This window comes from Amblyomma mixtum, chromosome 1 (genome assembly GCF_055824585.1).
Source record: "Amblyomma mixtum isolate Tamu chromosome 1, ASM5582458v1, whole genome shotgun sequence".
Lineage (NCBI taxonomy): Eukaryota > Metazoa > Arthropoda > Arachnida > Ixodida > Ixodidae > Amblyomma > Amblyomma mixtum.
The window spans coordinates 152,447,494-152,467,754 of NC_143012.1; the positions used below are offsets into that span (position 1 = coordinate 152,447,494).

General features: G+C 46.1%; 1 protein-coding gene across 3 annotated transcripts in view; it reads right to left on the bottom strand.

Moving 5' to 3' along the window:
• LOC149368001 (putative 4-coumarate--CoA ligase 1) overlaps positions 1 to 20,261 on the bottom strand; it is a 69,489-nt gene that overhangs the window by 20,346 nt on the left and 28,882 nt on the right. For 2 of the 3 annotated variants that reach the window (XM_089558120.1, XM_089558138.1), the window contains 5 exons: positions 12,900 to 13,003; positions 11,512 to 11,714; positions 6,295 to 6,463; positions 5,304 to 5,585; positions 4,022 to 4,051 (listed from right to left, as the gene is read on the bottom strand). In XM_089558120.1, coding sequence (XP_089414246.1) covers positions 4,022 to 4,051; positions 5,304 to 5,585; positions 6,295 to 6,463; positions 11,512 to 11,714; positions 12,900 to 13,003 — 788 coding nt within the window. The remainder of the gene's footprint in view (positions 1 to 4,021; positions 4,052 to 5,303; positions 5,586 to 6,294; positions 6,464 to 11,511; positions 11,715 to 12,899; positions 13,004 to 20,261) is intronic. The other variant, XM_089558128.1, reaches the window with a different exon arrangement.

The following is a 20,261-nucleotide window of genomic DNA, read 5'->3' on the forward strand; positions in this document are numbered from 1 at the left end:
CAGGTACTGAGAGCAGATAGACAGTGTCCGTTGGGCCGTAATTCTTTTTGTAGCGAACACCATCTCGCAAGCAATACGATGACAGTTCACGCCTGAAGAGTCGAGGAGGAGATAGAGCAGTTCCTTTGAAGTACTCGATGAGGGGAAGCAGTTCCGAGTCGGCCCTCTCAAACCCATACGCCGGTACGGGCAATTCCGTAGAATATGGCCGGGCTCCCCGCAGTGGTAGCAGAGCGAGTGATAGTTGGACCTACGCCACACGTGTTCTTCGCTGACAGGAGGGCACAGGTCGTGCTGCTGCTCGACGGGGCGCAGGTAACGGTTGGGTGGTCGTGGTCCGGCAACGGGGCGAAACGCTTGCGGCACGGGGGCAGGTCAGCGCAGGGCATCGCTGTAAGACATGACTTGCGGCTCCGGTAGTGGTGCTGGTGGTGGCTGCATCGCTCGCTGAATTTCGTCGCGGATGACGTTCCCTGTAGAAAGTATGCTTGGCGACGAAGCGTCCAAGCGGAGGTGTCGCAGTTCTTCGCGGACAATGCTCCGTACAAGCTCTCGCAGCGCCTCATCTCCTGGGCCTGGCAAGGGCGCCAAGTTGGGAGTGGCCGCTACATTTGCCTGACGGCCGTATTGGGCACTCCGCTCCTGCAATGAACGTTCCATGCTCATAGCTTCCTTGGCGGAGGCGGCGACGATTCGCGGAGGGTCGCGCATGAGGCCAGCAAACAGCTGCTCCTTCACCCTGCGCATAAGGTGCCGTATCTTTGTAGCTTCGGGCATGGCAGGGTCGCCCCGATTGAAGAGGCGTGCCATGTCTTCTATAAACACGGCCACGCTCTCATGGACTGCTCTGATATCGAGCTAAGGGCAATTTCAGCATTTGCCTATCGTTCGCTCGAGCTTAATGTGACGAGCAACTCACGGCGAAAAGCTACCAAGTTGGAGAAGGACGCCTCGTGGTTCTCAAACCAAGTTTTCGCCGAGTCGTTCAGTGCGAAATACACATTCATCAGCTTCCGCTCGCCGTCCCACTAGTTACACATGGTCAAAACTGGCCAACCAATCTTCTACATCCTCGAACCGGTCGCCGTGGAAGGATGATGGCGACCGAGGTGCGAGAAGGACGAACGGCTGGGCACTGCCTGAGTACTGACTTCTCTGGCCGCCAGTGGTGGACGTCATAGCTCTCACAGGCCTGGTCAGTGGTTCAAACTGGGGTTGCAAGCGTCGCAGGCAACGGATCGCTTTGTGGACGGGTGTGGCGCCCGCGCGTCGGGAAGAAGCGTCACGGCTGTAGTCTGGGTCAGTGTACATGGGATGGTACCACCACCACCACCACCTCCACCAAATGTCACCGACAAACGCAGCAGGAAGCGGGGAGCACAGTCGTTTTCTAGGGCAAGGCTCTCCGCACCACGGAACTCATCTGAGGCAAAAAAGACGTTCGGCCACGCGCTGGGAGACAAGGTTGGGCCACCAGGTGGCGCCGGCAGTGTGTCAGCAGTGTGGAAATATCGTGACCACACGCAGACGCAAAAGTACCCTTCTTAATGCCTGCCCGTAGAGTCTGTACCAAATACAACCAGGTCATCGTGTTCACGACAGTGAGCGGTGCTGTGGCGGGGCATTGACGCCGGGGTAGCCAGCCCTCCTCAAAGTGCAAGATAACCTGCGTCTCATGAATACTGCAGCATCGCCATCCTCTTCCGGATAACAAAGATGTCCCGATAGCATGAGAAGCGAGGAAGGAAGACTACAGGTTACTTCTGACAAAGGTGTTACGTATGAGGACTTGCTAAGCACAGTTTGAAAGTTCTGCAGTGAAATATCAGTATGACCAGCAACTAGCCGAGCGGCGAGGGTGACGAGTTTGCTGGGTGGTACTGACAGCGGCTTGTGCAAGACTGGAGCACGCAAGCATCACTGCGGAAACCGCTACCCTGTAATAAACACCATCTGAAAACGATGACTGTGGCTACTGGGTGTTGGTGAGTACCACATTTTGAGAATAATCTTGCGCCACTGAATGCGGCAATGACTGCGATGAGGAACATTTAGTCATCCCTTTCTCCCGGCCTCACAGCCCTGTCTATCTGCTTCCCAGGCTTATGTACCTTAGTAAAATTGAAGCAAACGCACTCAATCACTTACAAGACTTTTTTTCTTTTATACCGCTACCACTGTGCCCCCTCCTGCCCCATCTACCCTGAACACTACGACAAGCTTGCACTCTGCCTCTTGTACAGTCCTGTCTCTCTTCAGTCTTCATTCCTACCCCTAATTTATCATCAGCCCGCTCCTAGCCTACATGGCTGGTTTCTGGTTTCTCGTGGAGAATCAACTTGGCATGGTGTGGCAGCAGAAGCGCGTTTCGAGTGCTTGATTTTGTGTTCTAAAGTAGTGCTTCACTAATAGTTGTAGTGCATTGTTCGCTTTGCGTCGAGAAGAAAATTCTCATCTATGAAGGTTTGGGCATCTGCATACATTCGGTACTAGAAGCTACAAATGTAACCGAGCGGTAAAAAGGAGCTTGTAACATCCGGCAGTAGGACCGCCTTTTGTCACTTTATTCAAGAGCTCTTGAGAAACTGAAAGACCGGAGACACTACAGACCTCTTATATCACTGTCCTTGATTGGGCGCGAAAACGGACATAAGAATTATTAGGCCAACGCAGGACGCGAGACAACCCAGGCGAGGAGGGTATTTTAGTGCGAAAGCACTTACATGCTCACCAACATCGACCAAGAATCTTGTCGTCACCGCACGTACTACAGGGGACAAAAGTCTCCAGAACGCGGAACTGCTGATTTTGGAGCATAGGTGCAAATTTCCGCTGATTTTACTACCCCACATTAGAGAACCCAATAGAATCTTTCTCCGCCTCAAGTATGGTCTGCAACCACTAGTTGCTCATGTAGCTATATGTGTTGGTTGCCGCCCGCGTGTCTTGGGAACTTTTATCCCCGATAGTACGTTCGTTCTTGTGCCGCTTCTGAGCAACAGCAAACGCCACGGTAAGTGAAATTAAGCATAAAAAGCATAGATACCTCCAATTTGGTCCGGCCAACGCAGAATTTGACTCTGCCCTCCATAATGGCGAACAAAAATATCGCCCAGGCCGTTACTAAAATTAGTCACAGGCCACCTCCCAAAGTTTACCCTGGCAAATTTCTGCCAAAATTGATGTCCAACCATAACTGAGCTTGCCTGACACAATGGCGACCTTAAGATTTGGATCCGGTAATCTCGAAAATTCACCCCGGGCCAACCCCGAAATTTGACCTTGGTCAAATCGGACTAAATCAGGTAATGCCAAAAGGTAGTGCTTTCTCACTATAGTAGGTTTAACAAAGTGAAAACCATGACATTTTTTTCGAGTATAAACTTGCAAAAAAAAAAAACAGGGTGGAGCCCACCTAAGCTGCTCCTTTGGGCTTTGACGGGGTAGCGTTAATGTGCTTATGCCCATATATATGCGGAATTTGTCATTTCTACGTTGCATTCATAGAACGCCGATAGTCCTCATGCCACTCTGGAAAAGCGGTGCAGCTTTTAAGCCATGCGCACGGCCCCCGCCGGTGGCTGCTGCAAACACAGCACCGATGAGGCTTGTGAGACCCCGGTTTCTCTTCCCGAGCAACCTTTCGCGAACAATCATGAATTTAACTGCCACCTTTCACGGTGGGCAATTTCCTCAAAACCTGGGGGTTAGTTGCGTGAGGACGTGACAAAGTCAAGTGGACAAGGTGGCCCACCTGCCACCTAGGTTGCTTTTCTGGAAAATTTCGCTTACGCCATCGCCGCCAGCGATGACGACGAAGCCGGGTTTTTCGCGGAACGGGCCCTTTAACGCTGTAGCGTTAAAGCGTATTCACGTTACCAGCCACATTGTAGGTAAACGCAGAGAATACAATCTGTGTATTTCATATACATTTACATAGCTCTGTTGAAACAGCAGCCGTCTGTCACACTTTGCACAAATAAGTTGCATATAACTCGCACCTATAATCGTTAACATGTACCTGCGCTTCATGCTCAGTCCCTCCAATGATCTGCATGAAGAGAGAGCAAATATTTGTAAAAGACGTGTCAGGCCAGTAATATAATCTTTTAATTGTTATTCAGTGATTGCAGCAAGAAGTGTTTAGTGTCAAGTACAAGGAATTTCGGGTGTGGCAACTCAACAGGAATGACTCAGCATCCTCATGTTTTGCCACAATGTCGTCGTGAGATACTGCTCAGAATAATTACGTTAATGTCTCAGGATGTGAGCTTGGAAAGAGCAATCACAAATTATATTGGCAAAACAAAATAAACCGAAAACCTCTGTAATTGTTGGCAGTCCTTTAAAGAAAAACAATTCGATCTTGTTCGAAAGACACTGGAACTAATAGAAGCAAAAATTACCGAGCCTTAGTGATAATGCACTAAAGTTAAATGAGTATTGGGGGTAGAGTGAAAACGTTATGATGTTCACAGCGAAAGTGCGCATGAAATATTTACCACAGATGTCTCCTGTAAATATCACGTTTATTTATCATTAGTAATCTGTTCCGAATAACCAATGTAATGATGTCTTAGATTCTAATGCTAGCACAAAAGATTTCGATTTATTTATCTCCAAGTTTTGCACAGTCGGCCCCTTAGCCCTTTTCAAATTCTAAACTCTTTGCAGTTGCCTTTTAATAGCAAAACTGTTGGTAGATAGCGTATTAGACCATTGTCTTTTTGAGCATCCATCAACAGGTTAAATGCATGAATCTGTTCAAGGATTTCTCAAAATATTTGCTATGGAAGGATTGGCATCTTCAATATCTATAATAAAATAATATAAATATTATACAGTTAGAATAAAATAATAAAACTGTTATACGAAGATATTTTGTGGCTGTTTCTTTCTGTTTTTGAATTAACTCTACCACTGCACTCATGGAGAGCAACTGTGTTGTGGGCGTCTTTCTCTGTCCCTTGTCCCGTTTTGCGCTACCTCACATACCATGGATCACAGTTACCGGCTCGCCCAAGTTTCTAACCTTGTGGCTTTGAAGCTGCACTGACGTAGCTTTTTGTCCTGCGTCCATTCTGTTATGTTGTTAATGTAACCTTGACAAAGTTTATAAAAGACTTCATTTAAAATCTATGAGCAACCATTCATCTATGCTTTTTTCATCCGTCGGACAGACTCGTCAGAGAGGAAAGGATGCCCACAGAGGAATGTTAGTTAAGCTTCTAAACCAAGGTATGCTTCTTTTGTCGCAAAAAAGGCGCTTTATACCACGGTGTCGTTAAGTCATACGAACATACCTTGACCTCGACCATCGTTCCGGGCACACCAACATCAGTGCCGGTGTGCGGTTTCCCGGTTTTCGGCTGACCAGTAATGATTCCACAAGATTCCGTCATGGCGTACATGTTCAATAAATTCTCTATGCCGACGAAGGCCTTGCGAGCAGCCTCCGCCACGGACGCTGGGAGGATACTTCCTCCCACGGCAATGCCCCTCAGGCTGGGTAGACCCCGGCCTGTGCGCTGCATCTCGAGTAGCAGACCTTGCATCTGGGACGGAAACAGTAATGCCGCTGTGACCTGCGTAAGTGCAGAGATTCATAAAATATGCTTGGTGGTAAAGAAGCTCGCCTCGGGAAAAATTCACCTGAAAGTGCATGCAGTAGTTCGTGGACACAATGAGGATAAAAAAATTAGCAAATATACTTTTTGAAACTTTCGCCACGGCCGCAGTGCAGGATTGATATTTGAACACTCAGAAATTCAAATATAATCGCCATGAAGAACAGGCTAAGCGAAAATTCAAAATTTTCAAAAAATGAGTCGAATATTTTCATCTTTGTATCCTTCAACGAATAAAATAGGAGCGTTTTAAGTTATTCCAAAGCGGTTCAGTAAGGTTTCAAAGTATTCGAAAAAAATGGAATGACGGGACTAAAAAAATTAGCAGTTTAACCCGGGCTACACCTCGACCACCCCACTCTAGAAATGTATACATGCGGTTCAAAGTTTTCATCAATGCCATACACTAAGAACGACACAGGAAAAACTGTCACTAAAGAAAACTTCTTCATTCACTGGTTCCGTTAAGTAGTTTTTAAGCGCGCAGCGATAACTTAGCGTATATTATAATCTGCTTAGAATTCCGTTTTTGATTGAAAGTTTTAATGTGCAATGCCAAATGAGAGCGGTGTTACCAGTTATTTGCAAGCAAAATCGGCGCGTCAGCTTGGATAATGTGGCTCACAGCAGTTACGCGTTCAGAAAGTGGCAAGCTTCTCTTTGGTACCTTGTACTTATCTACAGCATCCATTATCTCCCGGGGGCTCGTCATGACGGGCGTCACAACACACGTGGCGCCGTCCAGGAGGGCAATCATTGTGTACAGCATCCCCGACATGTGCGTGATGGGGCACATTTCCAGTTTTACATCGTTTTCTCCCCAGGGAACATGTAGCCTGCATGGAAGTATGGCACGACATGGTGGAAAAATATAGTCAAGTAAAACTCTAGTTTGGGCGAGTTGGTTCATGTTGAACGAAAAAACTGGTAATGGCGCAAGAAACGGGGACACAGAAGGCACACAGAAATTTGCAAAGGGTGAAAAGAGAGGATTTCTTGAAGTGTTCTTCACTGCAAATACCCACAAGCCTGGATTCCCGCTGCGCAGCATCGTGTCAGAAAAAGGAACTTGGCAACGTCTCGTTAGCCGCTACCTCCAGACAAACCTTGGCACCCTGGTAACCGATGACCTTTTCCTTGTGCGCAGTTCAGCGGACGTTATTAAGCATTTGGAGGCTTTGCCCGCCCACAAGTGCACCGCGTTCTCTATTATCATAGAGGAATTGTACTATTCGGTTCCTCACCAAGGACTCCTTAGAGCGGTCAGGGATAAAACCCTGTCTACAGGAGAAGTTCGCTTCCAAAATGCCGCTGGAATAAGCACTGATAATTTCATTACGCTATTAGAATTCTACTTGAAATCCACCGCAATTTCCTACGAGGGAAAGTTCTACGTCCAGAAAAAAGGACTCTGCATCAGCTCTTCTGTTGCACCCGTCCTTTGCGACATCTTCCTTTCAGTGGTAGGAGCGGACATCAGCAGAAATATCAGTGACCCTCATGTAGTTTCCATACACAGGTATGTCGACGATTTCTTGGCCATTCTGAAGGACATTCCGGAACAGGATGTAGACGCTGCCGTCGCGAGGACTATGTCCGTTTTCTCAAGCCACGGCCAGGGTCTCACGTTTAACAAGAAGGTCCCTATGGACGGCCAACTCCAGTTTTTAGATATCAAGTTAATGTTTCCGGAAAAAGGTCTTTGCTGGCTGTACAACCCGCGTTCTAAGAAAGGCTTGATACCATTTGACAGCGCTCATTCAAAGCTTGTAAAACGCGCGATTGTTTCTAACTCCCTGCAATCGACCTTAAACAAATCTTGCCTCCACATGTTGTCAACAAGCTTTCGCACTCAAGTTGCAAGGCTCAAACAGGCAGGTTATCCGCCTTGTCTGATTTCGGCGGTTTGCGAAATGCTTTTTCAGAAACTCAAGCAACTCACTCGCATCACGGAGCCGGTATCGCATTCATCAGTAATAGTAATACCGTATATTCACAAGGTGTCGCATAACATTAAGAAAATAGCGAGCAGACATAATGTTCAAGTTGTATTGTCCGCGCCTTGTAAGTTTTCAAGACTTTGTGCCATGACCAACAGAGAAAAGCGGCCGGCTTGCACCATAAAACACCAAAAAACGTTCACGCAATGCAGGACACAAGTGATTTACGAGATACCGCTTAGCTGTGGCCTCGTTTACATCGGGCAAACAGGTCGTTGTTTTAATGAGCGTGCAAGTGAACATTCCCGAAACTTGCGCAACAACGAAAGGAGCTTCCTGGTTGACCACTGCAAAAGCTGTTCTAATTGCCGTCCCGAATTCGAGAAAACTAGATTTTTTAAGAGTGGAAAAGATAAAACTGAGAGAGAGATTGTTGAGGCATATTTCATCGAAAAAGCTGGAAACAAATGCATTAGCAGGCCTTCCATTATTCTTAGCAGCGCCGAGACGTCTTTTATAGAAGGTTTTTTGTAGTTCGCAGATTTCCCTTGGTTCTGTGCTCTTATTTCGTCCTTTCTTTCGGTGTTTTACAATATTTAGATTCTTAGACGCTAAGACGACTGTTCTTCAGGAATGATCTTCAGTTTTTATCACTTGACGCTAGGCGCTGTATCTTCAGACTTCATCCCTCCTTATTCTTATGGTTGGTCATGTTTTTTCCGGGTTATTGTTGGTCATCTTTTTTCACGTGGTTTTATCTATTAGTCGTTCGATTTTTGCTCTTTTTTGCCTTCATCACGCGTTTCATAATTCGTTAGTGTGGACTTGTCATGCCCCAGTGCCTTGTTTCTTTTTTCCTTTTGCCTTGGTTGATGTTGTTATTCTCTCTGCTGACCAGAAAATAAGTTGGCTTCCCAAGCTCTGTTTAGATTAGATTCTATAGTGATCAGCGTTACTTTATTGCCAGTGTTCGCATGAATTGCCGTTTGATATGTACAACGTTTCCGCATTTGTTGATATGGCTTGGTTGTCGTATAAAAAGCAGGCTTGGTGCAATAAACCGCAGTTGCAAGTTGGCGTCAGTCCTGTCTTTTGTGTGCCTTCTGTGCCCCCATTTCTTGCGCCATTACCAGTTTTTTCGTTCATCATGGTGGAAAAGCACCCCAACCTAGATGTACAAGGTAATGGCGACTACATCGCTCACACCCAAGTAACCAACCCATCTTTTCCTGACAAATAATTAACGTAGTCAGAAAGAGTGACAGGCAACATTTTTTACAAGAAACAAAAAATGGAAACAGAGTGAGAGAGAGAGAAACCCTGCAATGAAAAACAGAGAATTTACCTGGCATTTGGCCTGAGCGGCCCTTAAAAATAAGTAAGCTGTTTCTTTTGATACTTAAATTAATATTGTTGAAAGCCCTGAAGTGGGCGCCTGAGTTCAGGCTCAACAACTGTAAGACATACGACCGGAAAGGTCGTTGATTTGCCGAAAGTTTTGAATAACTTAAGAAAACTTTACTGCACGCTGGTACTCGCAGTATCTGCAATGAAGCCCAGCAAAATTGCTCATTCTACAGGAAAACTGAATGGACAATGGGCTCTTTAATCTAATATCGGATGATGAGGAACAGTCGTTTATGCAATAATCATGTGCAGTAAAGTAAGCGCACATCTTTCACAACATCCTATAGAGTAGAACTTCTCGGATATGCGAATGCAAGCGAGGAAAGTTCACGTTCCTAGGTAAGTGACGAAGAATGTGCGACATAACTTACTAAAAATTGACTGATGGAAAATGGTGCGCCTATGTGAATACCCAATCCTATTTTTAAAACTTTTTCAACAAAATCCCGAAGAGATTTCCTTTCGAGCAGTAAATAAATGTGTATATATCGCATGACAGCATCATGAAGAAGACCCGTAATGATTTCTGGAAATAACCCATTTTTGTTTTCATGATGCAGGGCTTTATTTTTTTACTTCAAGTAACCTGCCAAAGAGTCTCAAAAATTTACGCCACTCTTTTCGCATGCTTATGAACTAGCGAGCGTATATTCCAGTGCCGCGCACATAACCTTTCGTAATATAGTCCTGGACTATTCACCTACTACTCTAAAGTCGCTGACAGCGCGTTGCTGTTCAAAGCCGCTGCGTTTTGGCCGAAACCGAGCCGTGTGGAACTACTGCAGTTGATACCGAAGTCACTGCAGAAAGTTGTGACTTGTCCCTTCTTTTTGAAGAGGTCGGGAGGAAATATTATCAGATAACGTCGATACGAAGGCAAGCACTATGCCCCACCGCGCCGACAGCACGCTTCAGGGGTCTCGTAGTAAAGAGAAAGTTCTTCAATTGCTTAGCCTTTCAGGGAGTCATGCCTCCCTTACGCATGCAACTGTTCTCGGGCATCGTTTATGTAAGTGATCATGCTACGTTCTAGGCATCGAAAAATTCGGCGACACATTCGACTGTGATGCAGGTGAGCAGAGTGCCACATACTGCAAAAAAAAATGCAAGAGCGCCTTTTCGCTCTCAGAAGCAACGCCAAGTTTCCTGTGCGCCCGTTGAAGAGTACTGCCGTTTACGTATTGCATCGTGGATGTTGGTGTAGTTGACAGCGTCTGCTGAAGTTTAAAATGACCGTGAGGACAACTCCATCCAATTATTGTTCTCAAGAAACATTGCTTGTCTTACTCTACCTGGGAATGTTAACATTTCTCGGGCAGCAAAAAGCAAGCAAGCAAACAAACTTGTATTTTCGCTGTATTAGGGCTTGTATGTGTGGTTCTACAAATGTCACTTGCCTATATAAACGAATCTAGTATAACACCTTATGTGCTATAGCGTTCTTCGTTAATAAATGCATATATTGTAGTAGCTTGCAAGCAGCCAAAAAGTGGGGATGGTCGTCGATTGAAATGCGTCAGGCCAGCAGATCGCTTTGAGCCGCATGGGCGGTGGTTCGGACTAACCTCGGTGCGCTCGCATATAGTTTTTGTGTACGTGGCTTCTTTTCTTACAGAATTTTCTGTCTCTTCTGTCGCCAACTTAAAGTAGTTCATCAGGATGCGTTGTTGGGCAAGTTGGTTTATATTACATTAGCAATATGGGATGCGCACATGGAACAACCGCCCCGCCCCGGTGGCTGAGTGGTTACGGCACTCGACTGCTGGCCCGAAAGACACGGGTTCGATCCCAGCCGCAGCGGCCGAATTTCGATAGAGGCGAAATTCTAGAGGCCCGTGTACTGTGCGATGTCAGTGCACGTTAAAGAACCCCAGGTGGTCGAAATTTGCGGAGACCTTCACTACGGCATCCCTCATAGCCTAAGTTGCTTTGGGGCGTTAAACCCCAATAAATCAACCAAACATGGAACAACCACAAGAGAGAAGGATGCGCCCGTCCCGTCTTCTTCTCTCTTGTGATTGTTCCATGTGCGCATCCAATATTTCAAATGCAGCTTAAAGTAGTTTCGGGAGGATGTTCACCTCGATGCCCGCGAATGAGACGACAGAAGTTGATACTTAAAGCTGGATACAGGTTTCCTAACAAGCCGTCATGTGAGCCTTCACGGCGGAATTCCGTTGTTAAGGGTGTTTTCCATTCTTTATTTTAAGCAATCAATAAATCTACCTTAGACGTTACAACAAATTTGAATAGAAATCTACAGAGCAATTAATCAGCCATGCAACTATTACTAACTTTGACAATTTTCACGCAGCGCTTAGCTTCTTTGTCAGGTAACTTTGTAACTTCCGGTCTTCACTAGTGGTGCCCTAGGCGCATAAATGAAATAAAGACTGCTTAATAAGGAATCTATGAAAACATCAGAAAATTGCATGCTAATAAACATAATTTTGATGTTAGTTTGCGCGCAAGTAAGAGTCATTTCTGTTCCAGTGATTTTCTAGATGCAAGTGAGTGCCTACTCTGCGAGTTTTTACCTGGTAGTGTAAAAGCAGCAGACGTAGTTGTAGTGCGTGAACTCAGCGCCCTTGGGTAAGCCCGTGCTCCCCGACGTGTAGCACACAGCAAGGACAGTGTTCCGAGGATCGGTGACGGGGCTCTCCTGGAACTCTCGTTCGTCCAGCTCCGAAAACGTTGACGCTGAGACGAAGCCATCAGAGCGTCCCATGCAGAAGAGGCCCTGAGTAAGGAGACGGGAAAGACCTCGATTTCATTAAAGCGCGATGCGATGAAAACTCCGCAGCGGATCGGGTTACAGCGCCTATTCTAATGCTTGGAGCGCATTAAGCAAAGTGCTAAGAGCTAACAGCTGGCGATTAAGATATCGGGACCGAATTTTGTCCCTTGCGCAAAGCTGACCGTGGGGCTAGTTGTCTTCTTGGGCAATGTTCTCTCCCACTGCTGGCACCACGAACCCTCAAACACGTGCTGACTCCAAGACCCACCGCGCTTGACGATTAGTATCAGGTTCGAGTTTCTTTCTCATGCGCCCTTTCCCCCTGTGTATGTGAAGCGCGATCACATGGCTCGAAAGGACCGGATACAGCACTCGCCTTCTTCTCGGCGTCCGCTGCTTCACCTTTGCTTACCCTTGCTTAGTAGTGTGACTTTGTCCGAGCGCAGATTTTCAATGAAAAGTTCTGTTTTGTTCTAAGAACAAACAATTTCGTGCCAAGTTTTTCTTATTCTTGAAACCAAAGTGCACATGGCATGAGGCGTTTACAACAGGTGGTGCCACATGTCCACTTCGCGAGTATTTTGTTGGCAATTTTTAGCGATAGCCCCATGATGGAGCCGGCACATTGCTGCAAGGCTGTCTGTTAAGCACAAAGCGATTCCGTGATTAGAGGTGGCATAAGAGTAGAAGTGCAGGATTGGAAAGGTATTGGGGGAAAAAGGTGTAATTATAGACCAATGCATAGGACCGTTAAATAAGTACAACGAAAAGCCGAGCATGCTGGCCACTACCACCATCCCGTTTAAAAGGGGACACTCCTATCTTCCAACCATCCATCTATCCTGCGTGCGATCTGCTGTGTCGGCACCAATAAGCGCGTGCGAACTGGCGGTAGACGGGCCGTGCTACTCCGGTAACGGTAACCCTGTAGAAAGGTAGACGGTATGCTAAAGGTGTCTGTTATTTGCTCTTGTGTTGTGCACTTCGATCGTCGGTTGTATCCAGGTTCTCAAAGCTACCGACATAAAAGACGTCGCGCTTAGTACTAGAAAGGCGAACACTCCAAAAGCCTCATGTTTTACTCAAAACAATAGTCCGATCGACATAGCTACCTAGACCTATAATATCTCCTAATATATTTTACCTTTTCTCGCAACATCCAGTGGATTCTGTAGCGCTGCCACTTACCTTCATGGCCAGGTTGGAAACTGCTTTTCTGGCCTTCTCGGTGTACTGTTCGTCCGTAAGGATATACGTGCTATCACTGTCTTGTGCTTGGTAGCGGAGTTCGCCTGCACACGAACATGGCGTCACTTTTATGGAAGAGTTAAGGCAACGATCAATAAATGAGAATAATTCTTATCAAAAACATCGTAAAATGTATGGTAACAAGACCTGGGGAGGTGTGGCTACGAACACACAGCCCGCTGGTACAGCGAGAAAAAAAAAATTAAATTTTCGAAACTGCCAAGCTAACGACCGACCGCTGTCCTCTAATTGCGGCTACGCAGGCCACATCTTTCGTCATCTTATATATACAGGCGAATTGGACTTCGTGGTGCTTTCTATGACGTCCTAACAGACGATGTCCGGCGAACGGCCACGATAGACTACCAGCGTCGGAAGGACTGCGTGCCTAGTGGTCAGCCCCGGTCAACATCGCCATCAATCGCACGCTTCGCTTCGTCATGCCTCAGCTAAGCAGCAGCCGTCTGCAGAAGGTCTCTAAGCCACTGTAGGGAAAACTCAAGAAGGGACATTTGAAGGTGAGGTTGCTTTACGATGAAACGAAGAAGATCCTCCAACGCCGCCGATGAAACGCCACACCGCATGCACTGCGGTGACGCTGCGGACGAGTTTTAGCCCGACAGTGAGGGGGTGCAACTTACATGTGACAGCTCTGCTACTCCAAACGACAACCACTCGACCCAGCCGCTGTTACGACACCCGAGGAAGGCATGAATCAACACAGAGAGCCCGGTTCAGTTCGAGAGCAAAAACCTCGAACTTCGAAGTGGGTATCGACCGTCGTAAAATCACTGCTCTAGTTAAGTCTGGACAGGACTATTCCATGATCCGCAAAGCATGATCAATGAGTTAGGCAGCCAGAGCAGAACGGTGGGGCTAAAAATTAACATGCAGAAAAGCAAAGTAATGTTCAACAGCCTAGCAAGGGGACAGCAGTTCGCAATTGGTAGCCAGGTGCTGGAAGTAGTAAGAGAGTATGTCTACTTAGGGCAGGTAGTGACTGCTGATCCGGATCATGAGGGGGAAATAACTAGAAGAATAAGAATGGGGTGGAGCGCATATGGCATGGTCTCTAAGATCATGAATGATAGTTTACCAATATCCCTCAAGAGAAAAGCATACAAAAGCTGTATCTTACCGGTATTCACCTATGGGGCAGAAACGGGGGGGCTAACAAAGGGGGTTGGTCTTAAGTTAATAAGTGGGTGAGGGAACAAACGTGGGTTAATGACATCCTAGTTGAAATCAAGAGCATTTCTTCAATGAGCGGGAAAGGGCATGTAATGCGAAGGTAAGATGACCGCTGGTCCTTGAGGGTAACGGAGTGGATTCCAAGCGAAGGCAAGCGTAGCAGGGGGCGGCAGAAAGTTAGGTGGGCGGATGAAATTAAGAAGTTTGCGGGGATACAGTGGCCGCAACTGGCCAAGGACAGGGTTAATTGGAGAGACATGGGAGAAGTCTGCCCTGCAGTGGGTGTGGTCAGGCTGATGATGATGATGATGATGATGATTCCATTACAAGTGGACCCTTCGCAGCGCAGCTCAAGAAAGTTGCAGCCGCATAGGACGGCCGAAAATGCACGCCGTGGTAGAGTACACCTGACAACGCCATCGGGACGACACACCGAGAGTGGCTGCCAGCGGACCCACTCATCCAGCTTCGTAGATTTGCGCTATTCTTTCCGCAGCCTAATCTTAGACATCGATTTTTTTCACTGCACATTAAGTTGTCACCAGCCTATGTAACTTCATCCAACTATAGTCGGATGAAGCAATGCCTTCGAAGACATCCATGGTGCATCACGCGGCTCTGGTCGTCTTTGATGAAGGAGTAAGCGTCCTACCGCAGGGAAGCGCCCCGGTGTGTATCAGTAATGCCGAGAAACTTGAAGAGATCATCGATGGAAGCACGCTGTCGCTTTTAAAGCGAGGACTCGCAGTCGGAAGGACAATCTCATGTACTCGTGTCAAACCTTAGCGACGAATATCTACAACTGAGCAGAGGAACGACGATTGGTTTTCTGGGCGAACTGACCGACATTGAAGGTACTTTAGCTTTCCTCGACTAGCCAGCAGAAGTCTCGCCGCACTATTCCGAGACGCTGAGCTTCGACACTAATCTCAATTTCTCAGATTCAGTCCGCCTTCTCAGATTTCCGTCTCCGACCCATTTGTTGTAGTAGCACGATCACTTATCAACCCGGATTTCTTAATATGTGAGGGTATTTTTTCAATGCTCCTCAATCTGAAACCAAAATCATCGTGTGACGCTGATAGTATCCCCAAGTCTTTTCTACATCGTCATGCCGATTCACTTGCGCGGTTTCTTGTTCTTATATTTCATTTATCTTTTTCTAGTAGCGTCGTACTGCCTTACTGGAGGCTCGCGTGTGTTCTGCCTGTATTTAAGAAAGGGAGCCGCAATCAGTTAACCAACTTTAGTCCGATAACACTCTCCTGTACATCCTGCAAACTCAAGGACCACATGATTTCAACCTACATAGCCGATTTTCTAGACACAAAGAAGATTCTCTCTCTCTTCAAGCATGGGTTTCGCAAAGTCTTCTCGATAACCACATAACTAGTTTCAACAATTCATTCACTTTCGTCTGTTCTTGACGTTCCGGTCAAATTGACGTTATATTCCCCAATTTGAGCAGCGCTTTCGACAGGATCACATATTAAGGTCTATTATACTACTGTTTTCATGCAGACATTGCGGAATCAGGGTGTGGGAGAGTGCTATGTGAAAGTATTGGAAGATATTTATAACTATTGCACAGCTACTATAGTTCTCCATAAAGTCAGCAATAAAATTCCAATACGGAAAGGTGTCAGGCAGGGAGACACGATCTCGCCAATGCTCTTCACTGCCTGCTTACAGGAGGTATTCCGGGGACTGGAATGGGAACAGTTGGGGATAATAGTTAATGGAGAATACCTAAGTAATTTGCGATTCGCTGATGACATTGCCTTGCTAAGCCACTCAGGACAAGAACTGCAAAGCTTGATCAATCAGTTAGACAGGCAGAGTAGAACGGTGGCGCTAAGAACTAACATGCAGAAAACCAAAGTAATGTTGAATAGCCTAGCAAGGGAACAGTAGTTCGCAATTGGTAGCGAGGTGCTGGAAGTACTAAGAGATTATGTCTACTTAGGGCAGGTAGTGACCGCAGATCCGGATCATGAGAGGGAAATAACTAGAAGAATAAGAATGGGGTGGGGCGCATATGGCAGGTTCTCTCAGATTATGAATGGTAGCTTACCAATATCCCTGAAGAGAAAAGTATAGAACAGCTGTATCCTACCGCTACTCACCTATGGGGCAGAAACGTGGAGGCTAACAAAGAGGATTCAGCTTAAGTTAAGAACAACGCAGCGAGTTATGGAAAGGAAAATGATAGGTGTAGCGTTAATAGATCGGAAGAGGACGGAGTGGGTGAGGAAACAAACGCGGGTCAATGACATCTTAGTTGAAATCAAGAGGAAGAAATGGGCTTGGGCAGGGCACGTAATGCGAAGGCAAGATAACCGCTGGTCCTTAAGGGTAACGGAGTGGATTCCATCAGAAAGCAAACGTAGCAGGGGACAGCAGAAAGTTAGGCGGGCGGATGCGATTAGGAAGTTTGCTGCGATACATTGGCGGCAACTGACAAAGGACAGGGTTAATTGGAGAGGCCTCTGCCATGCAGTGGGCTGTCAGGCTCACTATCTAGCGGAGGCTCACAGGCCTCCGCTAGTCAGGCTGATGATGATGATGATGATACTAGCTTGGCGGGCTGGGCTTCCCTGTTACTGCAGTCAAGTGGATATCGTCAAATCTAGATATGCGCCAACAATTCGTTCATTGCGAAGGCCAGTTTTAGGCGTTTTCTTTGTAAACTCCGGTGTTCACCGCGGCAGTGTCCGAGGTCTTCCAGTTTTCTTAATTTACGTGAACGACTTGTCCACCTGCATTAATAAAAGTGTTGGTATTCGATTATTCGCAGATGACTGCTTGCTGCTGATGCTTGTGAATAACATAAATGATAAACTTGAGCTGCATGAAAGTCTTAAGGCTGTTTCTAATTGGTGTGATCTCCTGAATGTTAAACTTAATCTTGATAAAATTATTTAAACTTGATTAAACTTAAATCTTTATTAAACTTAATCTTGATAAATTAACAATGCGCGATAAAGCAGGCCCCGATATCTGAAACTGCCTGTTTCAAATATCTGGGCATAACAATTACGAACCACTTCAGATTGTCAAATAAAATTGCTAATATCTGTTATTCTGCACGCCGCAAGCTCGGTCAAGTCAGACACAGGCTCAAATACTGCCCCTCCGAAGTAAAGCTTCTGACCTATGACGTGTCAACCAGATCTCGGTTGCAATACGCCTGCGAAGTTTTGTATCGTTTAACTAAGAAAGACAATCGGAAGCTTGAACGAATACAAAAAACAGTAGTTTGCTTGATATGCAATCACTACTATTTCCAGGGTTTCACTTCTGGGTCAATAACAATCAATAACATCAAGTCCTTAGAATGCTCGACAAACCTAGCATGGTTAAAAGTTTTATTGACTCTCTATTATGGCCAGTTCCGCCTTAACCCTTCCACGTGCATGGACCCTTTATCATCTAAAGTCACAAGACATTACCGTACTCATAAGCTGACTCCGTTTTTCGCCCGCAGAAACATCTTTAAATATGCTTTCTTCTCTAGGACTATACCCAATTGGAATAATCTACCATCTCTTGTGTTTGCATCCGAAATGTGCTCTCTGCGATTGAACGAGCTTTTGAGTATTAACCTTTGCTGCTGATCAGGCTTAGTTTGTTTTCTGTATTTGCTCCGGTTCGTGCTTTTTAAATGCTGTGTACACATACCTACATTTAGCATTGTGTAATGATGGTCCACTGTAGTATTTTCCATTCTTGCTTGGGTCATTCTGGCATGCAGTACTCTACAGATATATATAAGCGAGCGCTGCAGCACCACTGACACGAACATCTCAGGGATCTCGTTCGAACTTAGAGCGGTGGTTTGTCTTCCTCTTCATAGACTCAAGGAACTTCTCTTTCCAGGCATCGAAGACATCCTCCCTCTCCGCAAACCCAGTACCGTGTGTCGATGCGCGCACGCTAAGCCATCCGGAACAAAGTGGAGGTACTGCTCCGCGACAGTGCCGTCAAGCTATCGAAGATCCCTTGGCTGCGCTTGTAATGCTCGTGAGAAAGAAGGACGGCATTCTCCGGTTCTGCGTCTACTACAACCGGCTAAACAGCGTCAGCAAGGAAGATGTCCGCCCCCTACAGCAGATCGAGGATACTCTATACCGCCTTTGCAATGCCAGGCATTTTACTTGCAGTGATCTAAAGAGGGGGCATTGGCAAATCGATATGGATGAGAGGGTTAGGCAGCTGATCTGCTCATGTTTATAGTAACGCCATTTGGACTATGTTCTGTGTCAGACACGTTACAGCGTGTAATGGACACACTACTGGCAGGACACAAGTGGCAGAGTTGTCTCCTGTACTTAATGACGTCGTTGTTTTCCCCACAAATTTTCACAAGCACCTTCAGCTTCAGAGATGGTTAAATGCAATCAAGTCATCAGGGCTCTGAAGCCAGAGAAGTGCTACCTCGCATAATAAGAGGTGCTCTTTCTTGACAACTTCGTAAGCAAAGATAGAGGACGATCGAACCATCATAAAACTGCTGCTGGAGCAAAATTTCTAAAGCCGTGGTTAAGAAAGCGCGCGCATATTTTTTGGACTGTGCACATATGATGGAATCTTAATACCTTTTCGCGAAGCGCCGAATCCTAGACCCAGCTAATGAAGTCGGATAAGCCATTTAAGGGCAAGCTGTACAACGGGAAGCGTTCTGATATCTTAAGCGCTGCTTACATTCGCCGCCGGTGCTTGGCCACTTTGTTTGACTCAAACGTAAAAACCGAGATTTATGCAGAAACAAGGAGCATGTGGCTATTTGATCCTTTTTTTGGCGGGATCAAATTTCCTTCCTTTGCTCAGGTGAACGCAGAAGTGTGGTGCTGGTGAACTCATCCATGCGGCCAGGGCTGACTCAACCATAACCTTTGCACAAAGTGCGTACAACAATGCCTTTTCGAAGGATCAGGTGAGCACAAAGGGAAAGTGGATGCGGGGACATCCAGAATCCGTTAGCCCGGCTGAATAAAATTCGTGCATGCATGAGAAGTTGCAGTTCTGCGGGCACGCATTCAGTGACCCAAAATCATACTGCAGGTTTACTCAGGATTTGGGAAGCGTGGAAAGACTACTGGGCAGGACACTATACTGAATAGAAAAAAAAATAAGCGGCAGACACGATTACACGCCGTGACCGTACAAATACGGGAAATTTAAAACACATGGGTGAAATTAATTCAGTGAATACAAAGGCGAATATGTCAGTTCTTCCACAGACGTTGATATTTATTTATTTATTTACGGGTTTATTTATTATGTATTTCATCATACTGCGGGACAAATGAAAGGCCGGAAGAGGAGTGCATAAATGGCGTCTCTCACTTGTTTTTTTCTTAAGACATGCATTACCTTCTCCTTTCGCGACAAATTTGAACATATCTATTAGCACATTTGCAAAAATCTATTTCCCAAAAATAATATAAATTGCTCATAAACTTTAATAATGCGAGCACGGCGCACACATCCACGCTCACGGAATTTCATGCCTATTAATTAAGAAGCAGACTTATGCCGAATAAATTATATTCTTTGTCACCCCAAGCAGCTTCCGCAGTTAAAGTGAGCCACAGTGTCCCTCAGTAAAATCCTTCATCGTGTGAGAGAATAAGAAAGTTATAGCTTCCGGTAGCCCTTCCTTGGCGCACGAAAGCACGCACACGTTCACCGTATCTTGTCCGTACTGTGGGCAAATTAACACAATCGCGTGGACGTAATGCTCGAGCGGGAACACACGGGAGGCAGAATTCCTTACCCCACAGCAATTTGAGAAAAACAGATGCTTTAAATAACAGCATGAATGAATAACGCATACGCAAGCACGATAAAGGACTGGAGTTGTTGGCGATTTGCACACCATAGAACACAGCAAGGATTATAGCTTTCAGTTAGCAGCCAACCTTGTTGCGCAAAAACACTGAGAAGAAGTAAAAAGAACAAATTTCATATAGCTGCACAGTGTACGCCAATGCATGTGCTATTACTTTCCTTATGTAAATTGGCCATAGTGCTTTAATAGAGCAGAGCAGGCAAGCTATTTTGCGCAGCCTTCCACAAGCACTAGCCAGATGACTATTCCAGGACATG